The sequence below is a fragment of the Cricetulus griseus genome, chromosome 2 (assembly GCF_003668045.3).
Source record: "Cricetulus griseus strain 17A/GY chromosome 2, alternate assembly CriGri-PICRH-1.0, whole genome shotgun sequence".
Taxonomy (NCBI): domain Eukaryota; kingdom Metazoa; phylum Chordata; class Mammalia; order Rodentia; family Cricetidae; genus Cricetulus; species Cricetulus griseus.
In genome coordinates, this window is record NC_048595.1 from 338810858 (window position 1) to 338823369 (window position 12512).

The window sequence follows — 12512 nt, forward strand, 5'->3', positions numbered from 1 at the left end:
CTCCTCCTCCTTCTTGGTAACAAAGGTGGAGGAGTGGAACGGAGGACTGGGAAACAAGTGTGATCAGGGTTCATGATGTGAAACTCCCAAATAGTCAATAAAAATATTATATATATGAAAGCTTATTGTCTTCAAGTCTAGGTTCTGTGTTCTTTCCTTAATCAAGCTACTCAGAATATTGTCTCTCCAGATCTATGTTTATCTATGGAATCCCATTAGTATTGCACCTACAACGCTGAATTCTCTCCCTAACTAGTGTTTTATTTTAATATATATTCTCTTGGCCAGGTACAAACTGTAGAAGATGACTTCAAGACAGATTTCTACAAAGATTTAATTAATATTGGAAGTAATAAGAATGAACCGGCTTTGTTGTCACGTGATCTGAAATGGTCTTCTGATTTCTCAATAATTTTTTCCTTAAAAGCAAGTAGAGGATCCCAACATAACTCGGCCATCAAGGAAGCCATTAAAGCCTCCCACAAAAAGGTAAGGAAAATAGTTCCCCATCATTCATTGTTTCTTCAGAATTAATGCCTAGCCAAGCAACAAGAACCTGAACATTGCTGTATGCTTGGGATTCCTAAGAGATGCTTAAATAGACTTGCTTTTTGTGTTTTTTATTTATTTTTAAAAATGTGTTTGTCATTTTAATACCAACTCCAGTTGCCCCTCTCTCCCCTTCTCTCACACCTCTACTCTTTCCCTTCTCACCCACTTCACTCCTCAGAGAGTGTGAGGGCTTCCTTGGGGAGTCCAAAGTCTGTCATACCAAGTCGAGGCAAGACCAAGCCCCTCCCCCGTGTATCAAGACTGAGCAAGGGAATGGGGAATGGGCTCCAAGAAGCCAGTTCATGCACCTGGGCTAGGTCCTGATGCCACTGCCACCCCTCCCAAGAGATCAAACCACATAACTGTCACCCACATTCAGAGGGTCTAGTTCGGTCCCATGCAGGTTCCCCAACTGTCAGTCCATAGTTTGTGAGCTGCCACTAGCTTGGGTCAGCTGTTTCTGTGGTTTTCCCCACCATAATCTTGACCCCCCCCTCCTTGTTCATATGAGCCCTCATCCCTCTCTTCAACTGAACTCCAGGAGCTTAGCCCAGTGTTTGGCTGTGTAGATTCACTTAAAAAAAAAAAACAAAAACAAAAACAACAACAAAAAAAAAACCTCTCACTTTAGAACTTAAAGGGATGAGGGGTGCTGCACTACAAATCTTCTCCTTCTATGACCTGGGTTGTGGGAGTTGTGTTTGTTTTAATTTCAGTCTTCTTTCCCATGTTGTGGTCAATGTGGATTGTTGTCAATAAAGTTTAAGGCTCTTTTTATTTATGTCTTATTTACATGTATGTATGTGTGGGAATCTCTTGAACTAGAGTTACAAACAATTGTGAGCTACTGGATGTGGGTGCTGGAACCAAACTCAGGTTCTCTAGAAAAACAGCCAGTTCTCTTAGCTGCTGAGACATTTCTCTAGCCCCTGAGAGGGCTATTATTTTTAAGCATCTGTAAATTATACAAAGTAAAAGATTTCGCTTCTGTATGTTGTGGCCAATTATGGGGCTATTTTTTAGACTGCCTGTGATTTTGATGTATTTTCTTCATTTTTAAAAATCTTTTGAGACATTTATATATGAGCATTGTATTTCTATCATTTCCCCGACTAATTCCCCCCTGCTATTCCACTCCCTCTCAAATTCAAGACATTGTCTTCCTTAATTAATATTGTTACAGGCACACTCGAGCTCATGTGTGTGCGCGCATATGCACGTACACAAGTCTTTAACCTACTGAGTTCATTAAATGTTGCTCACATGTACATGTATTCAGAGCTGATACCTTGAGATTTTATAACCTAGTAGACAATTTATCCCTGGAGAAAACTGGTTCCCATTCTCTCAGCAGCCATTGATTACCTATAGATTTTAATCTAGGAGATAGGGCCTTGTGAAATTTACCCCATCTACTCTTGGGTATGTTGATTGGTGTGGTCATTATGCAAGTCTTGTTTTGGTAACCATAATGTTGAGATCTCATGGACTATAACTTCCCTATTATGTTGAAAATACCTTTGAAAATACTATGCATTCATTTATGGTGTGTGTGTGTATGTGTATGTATGTGTGTGTGTGTGTCTTCACATGTGAATGCACACACCCCACAGTATGTGTGTGGAGGTCAGAGCATAACTTGTTGGAGTTTATTCTCTCTTCCTATCACTTAGTCTCAGGGGTCAGACTCAGGTCATCAGGCTTGCCTTAACTAACTGAATACATTTCTTGTAAATCATAACTTTATCTTTTTATATGAAATCTGCTTTGGGCTTTCTATGGACACATACATTCTCTTCTTTTAATCTATTGATTCATACTATCTAGGGATCTGGTCTTTGATCAAATCCTCACATGCCCCTGACAAAGCATCCATAGCTATACATAATTATCTAAAAATATAGCATAGAGAGGGAAGGACATGAGGGAACTAAAGAAATGTAGGGGACCTACAGAACTTAAGATAGACTTCACATAGTTGGATATATATGTTCCAAACATTCTAGAGAACACACATAAAAATCCTTTTCTGGGGTAAAGAGCTAGTTTTTATCTTAATAGTCTTCCCCAAAGTCAAAACATCTGGGGCTATTTATAGGCTAAAGCATATGAATTTGTTACTTTTCAGCCAGTCTGCCCTCGTGGTTCAACCCAATATTATGATGGACATAGAAGATAGAGTCCATCTGAATAGAACATGTCCTCATTCTAATGTACCGTAGGAGAAAATGCTACTGTGTCCTTTCTTAGTTTCTGCAAACACTGAAACACACCAGAAACTTGTGAATTGATCCAGGGCCTTCATTGTTTTTTGTTTTTTGTTTTTCTTTTTTGCCTTTGTTGACTCTTTTTTTTCCCTTTTGTAAATTTAAATTAGAAACAAGCTTGTTTTACATGTCAATACCAATTCCCTCTCCCTCCCCTCCTCCCCTGCCCCCCACTAACCCCCTATCCCATCCCCTTTCTGCTCCTCAGGGAGGGTGAGAACTTCCATTGAGGGATCTTCAAAGTCTGTCATATTATTTTGAACCCAGTGTATGCTGTTGTTTTGTTTTGTCCATTCCAGATCTGACTAAACTTACTGGGCAAAGAATCACTTCAGAGCCAAAAAAACATCAATTTTGTGAAGCTTGGTTGATGGGGGATGTCCTTCTGCATATATGTTTCTCTTACTAGTTGATGAATAAAACACTGTTTGCCAATAGCCAGGCAGAAAGCATAGATGGGGCTACCAGACCAGGAGAAGGCTAGGGAAAGGAAGGCAGAGACGGCCACCAAGAGATGCCATGTAGATACCGGGAAGATGGACACACCAGATAATCTCTGGTAAGATAAGGCCATGAAGAAATACATAGATGAGTAATTATGGCTTAATAATTAAGACAGAGTTAGCCAATAAGAAGCCCCAGCCATCAGCCAACAGCTTTATTATTAATATAGCATCTTGTGCTTATTTGGGGCTTTCGGGGCAGCAGGACCTGGTAGGACAGAAGCTTTTGTCTTCACTTAGTGATTATCTCATTTACTTTACAAAACTGAAACCACAAATACAATCCAAGCACAGGAAGATCTCACAAATTGATGAAATGTGTTTATATTTCTTAATACCCTGGTATAATGTAACTTTTGGTCTAAACTAGACAGTCCCAGTCCACATACATTTGTGATGCATGAAGACTATGATTCTGCTATGTTGAGCTATCAAAGTTGAGCAGATGTTTTCCCATGATTTATTCTGTAAAGAAAACTGTAAATATTCAACCTTGAAAAGCTTACATTAAAGATACGTGTCTCTTTATGGGGAAGGGCCTAGGCCTGGCCCAGGATGATGTGGTAGACTTTGGGGAGCCACTTTTGAGGGCCTTACCCTGCCTGGGGAGTGGAATGGGGATGGCTAGGGGCAGGTGGGATGTTGAGGGGGGAGGGGAGGGAGAGGGAGAAGGGATTGACATGTGAAGCAAGCTTGTTCCTAATTTGAATTAATAAAAGAATAAAATAAAAAATAAAAAAAGATACTTGTCTCTTAACAAAACCTTGGAGATGCTCCAACTTTTGGGGTTGTTTAACAAAATTCAAGTGTAAAGGTTTATAAATAGAGTTAATGGGCACACTCTGAAACATGAACTCTGCAAAGGAACAATCTTTCTCTGCTTTGCTCACTTCTATAGCAAGTGCATCTGGCATAACTGAACAAAAATTAAATTGAAGACAAGAACATATGAAGGGAAGAGACTGAAGAGTGGGAAGAAAGAGCAAATGATAGCTCCTTTTCATCCTTACAATGTTTTTGGTTTTTGCATTAGCAGTTTTTGATGTCATAATTATAACACAGGAAAATGGCTGTTTTATAATTAACAGTTACAATAAAATCTTTTTGCTAAAACATGGTAGTTATTCTGTTACCATTGCTTATATAACACGATTGGTTGGCATTGAGAGATCAGATAAAATGCATAATTTGTAAATACAGTGTACCTGAATATACTTGTAAATGTCAGTAGTTATGTGGGAGAATGTAAAGGAATGAGACCATAACACAGTATCAACTGTTTAGCCTCAAATTAACCTACATGATAAGAAATGAAGAAACAAGCAGATACGTTTGCAAAAAGACAATTTAAAAAAAAAAAACCTTTTCACTTTTGCATATGGGTGGTAGAGATAGAATATAAAGGAAGAATTAGTTCAATTACATTACTTAGTGGCAGAAAATGTGGTGTTCTTTGGCACCGGGAATGTGAAATGTCATCTGGTGAATATTTTCTTCATCTGGCAATCGACAGCTAACATCTACAGAATTTAATGCTTCTTTGTGGGTTAGTGAATGATACCCACAACACTTCAAGTTGAATCTTTATGTAATCCTTTTTTATTTTCAACCATTAGCATTAGGGGCATTCAAATAAAAACTCACTGGTGGTACAGCTATGCACGGACAGTTGCAAAGACTAATGTTTCTGAACACTGACCTCTTCCTTGGGAGAGAATCCATGCCAAAGCCATATTGTGATAGTCTCATCTGTTTAGCACTTTGAGCATTCCAGGAAAAGATCCTGGAGTGCACCCTGAAGACTACAGCTACAGCTAGTGTGTGAACACATGCACTAGAGTAGAATTATTTTCATCCTGTGGTAGGAATGGGCTAATGAGAAGATGATGACATTTGAAGAATGGATTCCTCATGTTTTCATTATCTTTGTCTCCATTTTCTTTGCTCCTTTTACTTAGGAATCCAGCTTTGTTCGGATCCACAAAGCAATAAAAGTCTTCAATTTCACCATGAAAACAACAGACCTGCAGTTGTCAGATGTCTTTCTCAAAGCCCTTCACCATCTGCCTTTAGAGTACAACTCAGCCTTGTACAGCCGGATATTTGATGACTTTGGGACCCACTACTTCACCTCGGGCTCCCTGGGGGGCAAGTATGACCTTCTCTACCAATTCAGCAATCAGGAGCTTCAGAACTCAGGTGTGTGGGCTTTGGTTTGGCTTGACAATAGCATGGGACACATCTTTTCTCCGACTCCTTCCTTCTAGTGACTCTGTTTTGATTTTATCTAGATCTTTTTTGTTGTTGCTAAAAATTGTGATGAAGAATAACCAAAAGCAAACTGAAATAAACAAAACAAAATAAAATGAAAATAGTAAATAAGGATCAAAAAAGAAGAAGAAGAAATAAATATGTTTAACATCTGTGGCCCAATGAGTCATGGTCACTTAAGGGAAATGATTGTCAGTACCTCAAGAACACGAAATTGTTCCTCAAACATTTATATAATTTACTTATAACATTTTATAGCAAATAACATATCACAACAATTTACAGCAAATTCAATAGCAGTTATTCTCTTTTAATGATTTTAAGTAAAGACCAATGGTATAAGACAAAAGAATAATTAGGGACTTGCAAGAGACTAAGTTAATATAGGCCAAATATTCATTACTGTTGAAATTTGCAAGCACAAAGCAATTTATTTTAAGAAAGCTTTAAATGTTATGTCCTAAGGAACAGAGCAGATGTTTTAGTTTATATGGAAAACTGCAATATACACCAACCATCTTGGTTTCTTGAGTTTTATCTAAAGTTTCAAATACTAATTATCATTATAATAATAATTATTATTATGCATATAAAGCAATCTTTGGATTGCTTTATTTTCAGACACTTGTGTGAAATTAAACAGTGCTGTTGTAGTGATCTCTCATGTGTCCCTTGAGATAAAAATTGGAAAATAATGGTCACCAGAAAACAACTCATGAATAACCTCAAATAAGTCAAAAATTATTTGTTATTTTGATGTCTAGTTTCTTGAGTTCTTTATATATTTTGGAGATCAACCCTCTGTCCCATGTGGGGTTGGTGAAGATCTTTTCTCATTCTGTAGGCTGCTGTTTGTCTTATTTACTGTGTCCTTTTCCTTACAGAAGCTTTTCAGTTTCAGGAGGTCCATTTATTGATTGTTGTTCTCAGTATCTGTGTTACTGTGTTATATTTAGGAAGTGGTCTACTGTGCCTATGTGTTCAAGGCTACTTCCCACTTCCCACTATCTCTTCTATCAAGGTCAGTGTAACTAGATTCATGTTGAGGTCTTTGATCCACTTGGACATGAGTTTTGTGCATGGAGATAGATATGCATCTATTTACAATCTTCTATGACATCCAGTTATACCAGCACCATTTGTTGAAGATGCTTTCTTTTTCCATTGTACATTTTTGGCTTCTTTGTCAAAAATCAAGTGTTCGTGGGTGTGAAGATTAATGTGAGGATCTTCAATTCAATTCCATTGGTCTACCTGTTTGTATACAGCAAAGCTTCCTAATGCTTAGAGACTAGATCAAAAAACTGTGTGAATCTTTAACCAACCACCCAATATTTCAGTAGTTGAAGGCCTGTAACCAAAACAAAGGAGTGACAGGCTCTGCTTTTCTGCTAAAACATTCTCACCTTCAATCTCTTTCTCTATAAACAGAGGTAGAAATTGACAAAGACACATAGAGTAAACTAAGGGTTAAGATTGAGAGGAATCTAAAAATAAACTCTCATACATATTCATATACATATCCATATATATAGTATTTACACCATACAGATACATGTGGCTAGATCCCATAAATCTAATAACACTGTATTCAATATTCTTATAATCTGAATATTTTTATATTCAGAAACTTTCTGAGCTACAGCTAATATTGCTCTGCAATCTTAATTATGATTAAATGAAGCACACTGGGACAGAACACATCCTAATAGAATGGGATTCTCCAAAATGTGGGCTTTCCTAAATTTCCCTCTGAATGAACCTTCTGTTTTTTCTCACTTTCTTTATCTAGGAGTAAGATTAAAACTAGATTTAGATTTAAGACATTGTTAGGCTTTATTTAATAGCAGCACACCTATTCTCATTCTTTTTTTTTTAATAGCTTGGGTGTTCCATAGTACTTTTCCTCCCAGGAGAATACAATTAAATTGAACTGTTTTGTTTGCATCCCTTCACTGTCTCATTCCTCTGTTGGTCAGTGCCCCCATCAGTATGCTAAGAACTTGTATAAAAGTTGACATGACTTCAGCATACAAGATCAAAGAATTTCACTAATGTGGTGTAAACTGCAAATAGTGGAGATACTCTAAAAAAGAGGGTAATTTTAGATCCTTTTGTGAGGAAGTCATCTTCTGCTCTGAATTTGAGATGAAAAACAAAACCACCTCAGTATTTCTCAGCATGTTTCTTAAATTACTTCTAATCCTTTACTGTATATTAACAAAACAAATATTTGAGCATAGTATTTTGACTCCTGCTGCTGACTTGCTCATTTAGAAAAGACTGAATTGCTACAGGAACATTCATCCCTTTGTCACAGTATAGAGACAGTTAGGTGTGACAGATCAGGTACTACAACAGCAGGGAGACTCCCCCGGTTAATATGTACAGAGACCATGCAATGTACCACTCATGAGGACCATAAGGCATGCACAGAAAATCACCAATGAAACCTTGATTCTTTAATCACTGCATTGTCAACACCATGAAAGAGACTCATTTCTCATTTCTTTAAGGATCCACACGTGGTCCTCAGGTGTATGAAATAAAGTTTGCCCTTAGGTAAATTGTTGTGCTATTAATTAGTCACATAAAATTTAATTCTAATTTATAAACTTTAAAAAGCAAATGAAGGAATAATAAAAAGAATTATAAACTGTAGATGTAGGAAAGTGCTACCCTTTCTTCAAATTTTGACTTTAAAAAAAGTGTTACCAGTTACACATAGTTATTCAAGACTGAATGAAATAATCATCTTCTGTGTTAGAGTTGAGAATGAAAATGCAAAGGCTTCAAACTGTTTCTTTTTACTCCTAACAAATAACATGTACCTTCAAATGAGCCAGACTTAAAACCTAAAAAGTAAAAGAAAATTGAAGAAGGCCAAACTAATTCACAACTATTTACATCTCCTCTCAAAAATCCATGCCTTCGTGTCTTCACTATGGCATCAGACGTGACGCGATATATGCCTCAAGCTCTCACAATACTTGTCCCTGTGCATTGTAACCTGTAACCATAAGTGCCAGAATCCGAAAAAGTTTTTAGTTGTTAAAAGCTGGTGTCACAGCCTGTCTCCTGTGCACAGTCAGATGTCTAGGAACACTGGGAAGAAAATGGGAAGTATCAATCGCCTTCACGTTATCCCAGATGAGTAGTGCCACCTCTACTTTAGGGATGCTAGATCTGTCTCTCTGTGCTGTCCTGGCCTCGCAGATCAGTGAGCATGATCGCAGGCATTGTGATGGAAGTGAATCTGGTATTCAAGAGTCAAAAAGCTTTAACAACCAATCGTAAGACATTGGCAAAGGGTGGGCATCCGTAAAGGTCTTCTAATGGATTGGTTTCAGCCTCCAATCATCAGAGTTTTTACATGATATATAAGACAATATGGAGCCACCCAATGAAAACAGTCCTGAGGATCTGGGAAGAAATTAATACCAACTCCAAACCTGAAGGGACTGCCTCCCTTGAGACAACAGAAAAATGGCATCAGATATAGATTTGAATTCAGATAAAGAGACAAAACAGCCAATAAAGAGCCGGAATAGTTCACCAGTCAACACTTTAGAATTTCCGTTCTAGTAAAGGGGTTTGTGGAGGAGGGATGGAATGAGTCATGGGAAGGAACCCCAAATAAACGTGAAAATGAGCAATGAGTGATGGACAGTGGGCAAAGATTCATCCTTGAAATGGTGTGCAGTGAAGTGACTCACACCCACAAAAACAGCTGAGTCCACAATGTGGGTCACGCTGAGAAACAGACTTAAAGTGCAGGGTTACCTAGAAGCATCACGCGCAGCAGAAAATACAGTCCTTTTGGTCCCGTGTGTACTATGGCAACAAGGGTGGCTGAGAGAGGCCAGAGCCCCAAGAAATGGGTTACAGTGGCCTCACAAGTGCTTCCCGGCACCAGAATCAAGGGTGAAGATGGTGGGAACTCACAGAACCTCTTCCATTTGGGATTTCCTCAGGGCCTGAGTCGGGCTGAATCTCAAAGCAAAGCTGTCTATGAGCGGGATAGAAGCTGATGGCAGTATCCAGTCCAGAGTCACGTGTTCTCTTTCTTGACTTCTCAATGGTGCATTCTCAGGGCAGTTTACTTGTATTTCGTTTTCCAGGTTTAACAGAAGAAGAAACCCGACACTGTGTCCAGTATGAAACAAAGACACGTTTCCTCTTTTTTACAATACACAGAAACACAGAAGAACGGTGCACCACGAATAAGCTGTCTGAAAAATATGAAGGTAATAGCACTTTCTTGGCAGTTTGTCCAGTGTGTACTGAGGCTGCCCGCCATTTAGCCATATTGCACATGACTGCTATGTCTTCATTGATATTATTTGACTGCCTTGAAGTTCCGCGGGCTGTGAGGGAAGGTATAAATAAAATATCATTAGCACTACTTAAAAAATTGAAATGGAAGCTGGGTGGTGGTGGCACACGACTATAGTCCCAGCACTCAGAAGGCAGAGGCAGGTGGATCTCTGTGAGTTCCAGGTCAGCCTGGTCTGCAGAGTGAGTTCTGGGACATCCAGGACTACACACAGAGCACCCTATCTTGAAAAAATTGGAACAGAAATGGCTAAGGTGTTCTTTTCCTTATTCTTAAGCTGTTCGATTCAGTGAACAATGTATTGATAGAACTCTTTATCAGACTCCTTGTCAGGAATTGAAAACTAAACATGAGCATAAACCAAACATCCCCCCTAAGAAACTTAGAAAGCAAGGATATGAAGGTAACGAACCATTGAAAACATAGACTTGTAATCAGAGTGCTGGAATTCATACCACCTGTCACCCCAAAGGCACATGTGCAGAGACAGGAATTGAATCTTTAAGTGTTGCTTTACTCAGACCTGAGATCTGAGACAGCAAAAGATGAGCATGCTTTTGGAAACTGTCTTAGGTCTCTGACCTGAAAAGTTTGTAAGGATGAGGGGAATGGGTATGGCAAGTACAAAAGCTGTCAATCATGCCAAAGTTCAGTCCCACCCCTCTGGTCAGATGGCCATTCACATTTCTGAGACTTGTAGTGCATGTCTGCTGTTACCATTCTTTACACTATTCCCTTATTCACTGACTGTCTGGAAGCAGGCACTTCTTGGAACACCGAGTTTAATTAGTGCTTGTCTGATTCAGGCAGGCGTATCTGAGCTGAAAGATAGGACGGGGAGCTTAACTCAGAACACACCAGTCATTAACAATGTGATATTAAAAACAAATGTGTGTTGATTCCTTTTCATAATATTCTGTGTGTCTTACAGAAGCATCTTTATAACACAGAATATGAAAGTTCCCTTTGTGGTCTTTTCCCTTACTAACTCCTATTATCTCATATTTATCAGATCCATAATGTATAATGGATGGCATCCTGACACTATGCAAACTGGTTGATTGTCCCCATAGCTCCTTACCAGTGAGGCAATTCTCCTGCATAGCTGTGCAGGAAAACAGTTTTCACACTTGGTTATCTGACACTAACTGAATGCCTTCTAATCTTGGCTCCTATTTGTATTCTGTTTATATTTGTTTCAGACATAGAGGTGTTTAAAAACTGTTCACATTAAGTTATAAGTGTGTGTGTGTGTGTGTGTGTGTGTGTGTGTGTGTGTGTGTGTGTGTATAAAACCTATTGAGTCCATATAGTGTTGCTCATATGGACACATCTTTAGTCCTAACTACTTGGGATAGTATAACATAGAATGACACTCATCCCTAAAAGAAACATTCTCCCCTCTCAGTAGCCACTGATTGCCTCTAGTTCTTAATCTAGAGGTGGAGCCTTGTGAAGTCCCCCCACCCAACTGGCATGTTGGCAGGTGTTGTCATTATGAGGTCTTGTTTCAGCCACCGTACTGAGATTTCATGGGTTCAACTTCCCTGACATGTCCAGGAGGTGTTACATAGAACATTCTAGTTCTCTGGATTTTACAACCTTTCTGGCCCTTCATCCCCAGTGTTCCCTCAGCCCTAGTGTAGGATTGCATTAGATGTACTAGCTGGACCCCTAGGACCACTTAGTCTCTTCCTTTTGTCCAATTGTAGATCTACATAAGAGCTGTTGCAAAAGGAAGCTTCTTTGGTGTGGAATGAGGGCCAAGTTTCTCTGTGGATATCAAGATCTGTTTAGAGGGTGCTTGGCTGGATATAAACAATAGAGTGTTGTTGTTGCTGCTGTAGGACTTAGGCAGACTTTATGGTTACTGTATTTTTAAAGGCTCTTACATATTAGTTCCTTTGTCTCACAAAAAGTCTGAGAGTTATACAGAATCCTGCATTCTAATAAGAGTTGTTCAAGATAACAGAGACTCTAGTGACCTTTGATGGTGAGCCATATTGTATGGGGAAAAAGGAAGAGGGAGAAAATACAGAAAATACCGAGAAAGCCAAAATTCTTTATATATCAACCTTCATTGAAGTTTGAGATACAAAGGGCATTTGCTCTCTAGAAAGCAAATGGCTGCTTTTGTTTTCCATAAAGGCATAAGGACAGTTAGACCAATTTTCCAGGACATTCTCCCAAGAGACTGTCACAAGAAATGAAGCCTGTGTCCACATCTCAACAGTCATAGCTCTGAAATAAATCAAACTTAACTGGCTGAACAGAAATGGACCTTTAGGAGACCACAAAGGCCTTAAAACCCCCCCAAAAAATGAAACAAAATAGTCCTGAAAGCATTTAAAACCAGCAGCAAGCAAGTCATGGTCCCACTTGGACTTGAGGCGAAGACCTTGCCTCTTTCTCTGCAGAACTAAACTTTTCCAATCATCTAAACAACTCATGCTCTCTCATATGCCTTAAAACTATAAATAACTTGTACTTTATATGAAATTCTTCTTCTCTTCCTTGATTGATTGCTGTTCATTCTTCTCCAAACACACAGAAGTACAATCACAGAAACTCCCAAATCTGAAA

The 12512-nt window shown here is 38.7% G+C and overlaps 1 protein-coding gene across 1 annotated transcript in view; it reads left to right on the forward strand.

The window, feature by feature from the left end:
* Positions 1-12512, forward strand: part of C6 (complement C6) — a 75497-nt gene that overhangs the window by 25104 nt on the left and 37881 nt on the right. Inside the window, exons 7-9 of the mRNA XM_027401376.2 lie at positions 289-489; positions 5281-5521; positions 9715-9840. Coding sequence (XP_027257177.1) covers positions 289-489; positions 5281-5521; positions 9715-9840 — 568 coding nt within the window. The remainder of the gene's footprint in view (positions 1-288; positions 490-5280; positions 5522-9714; positions 9841-12512) is intronic.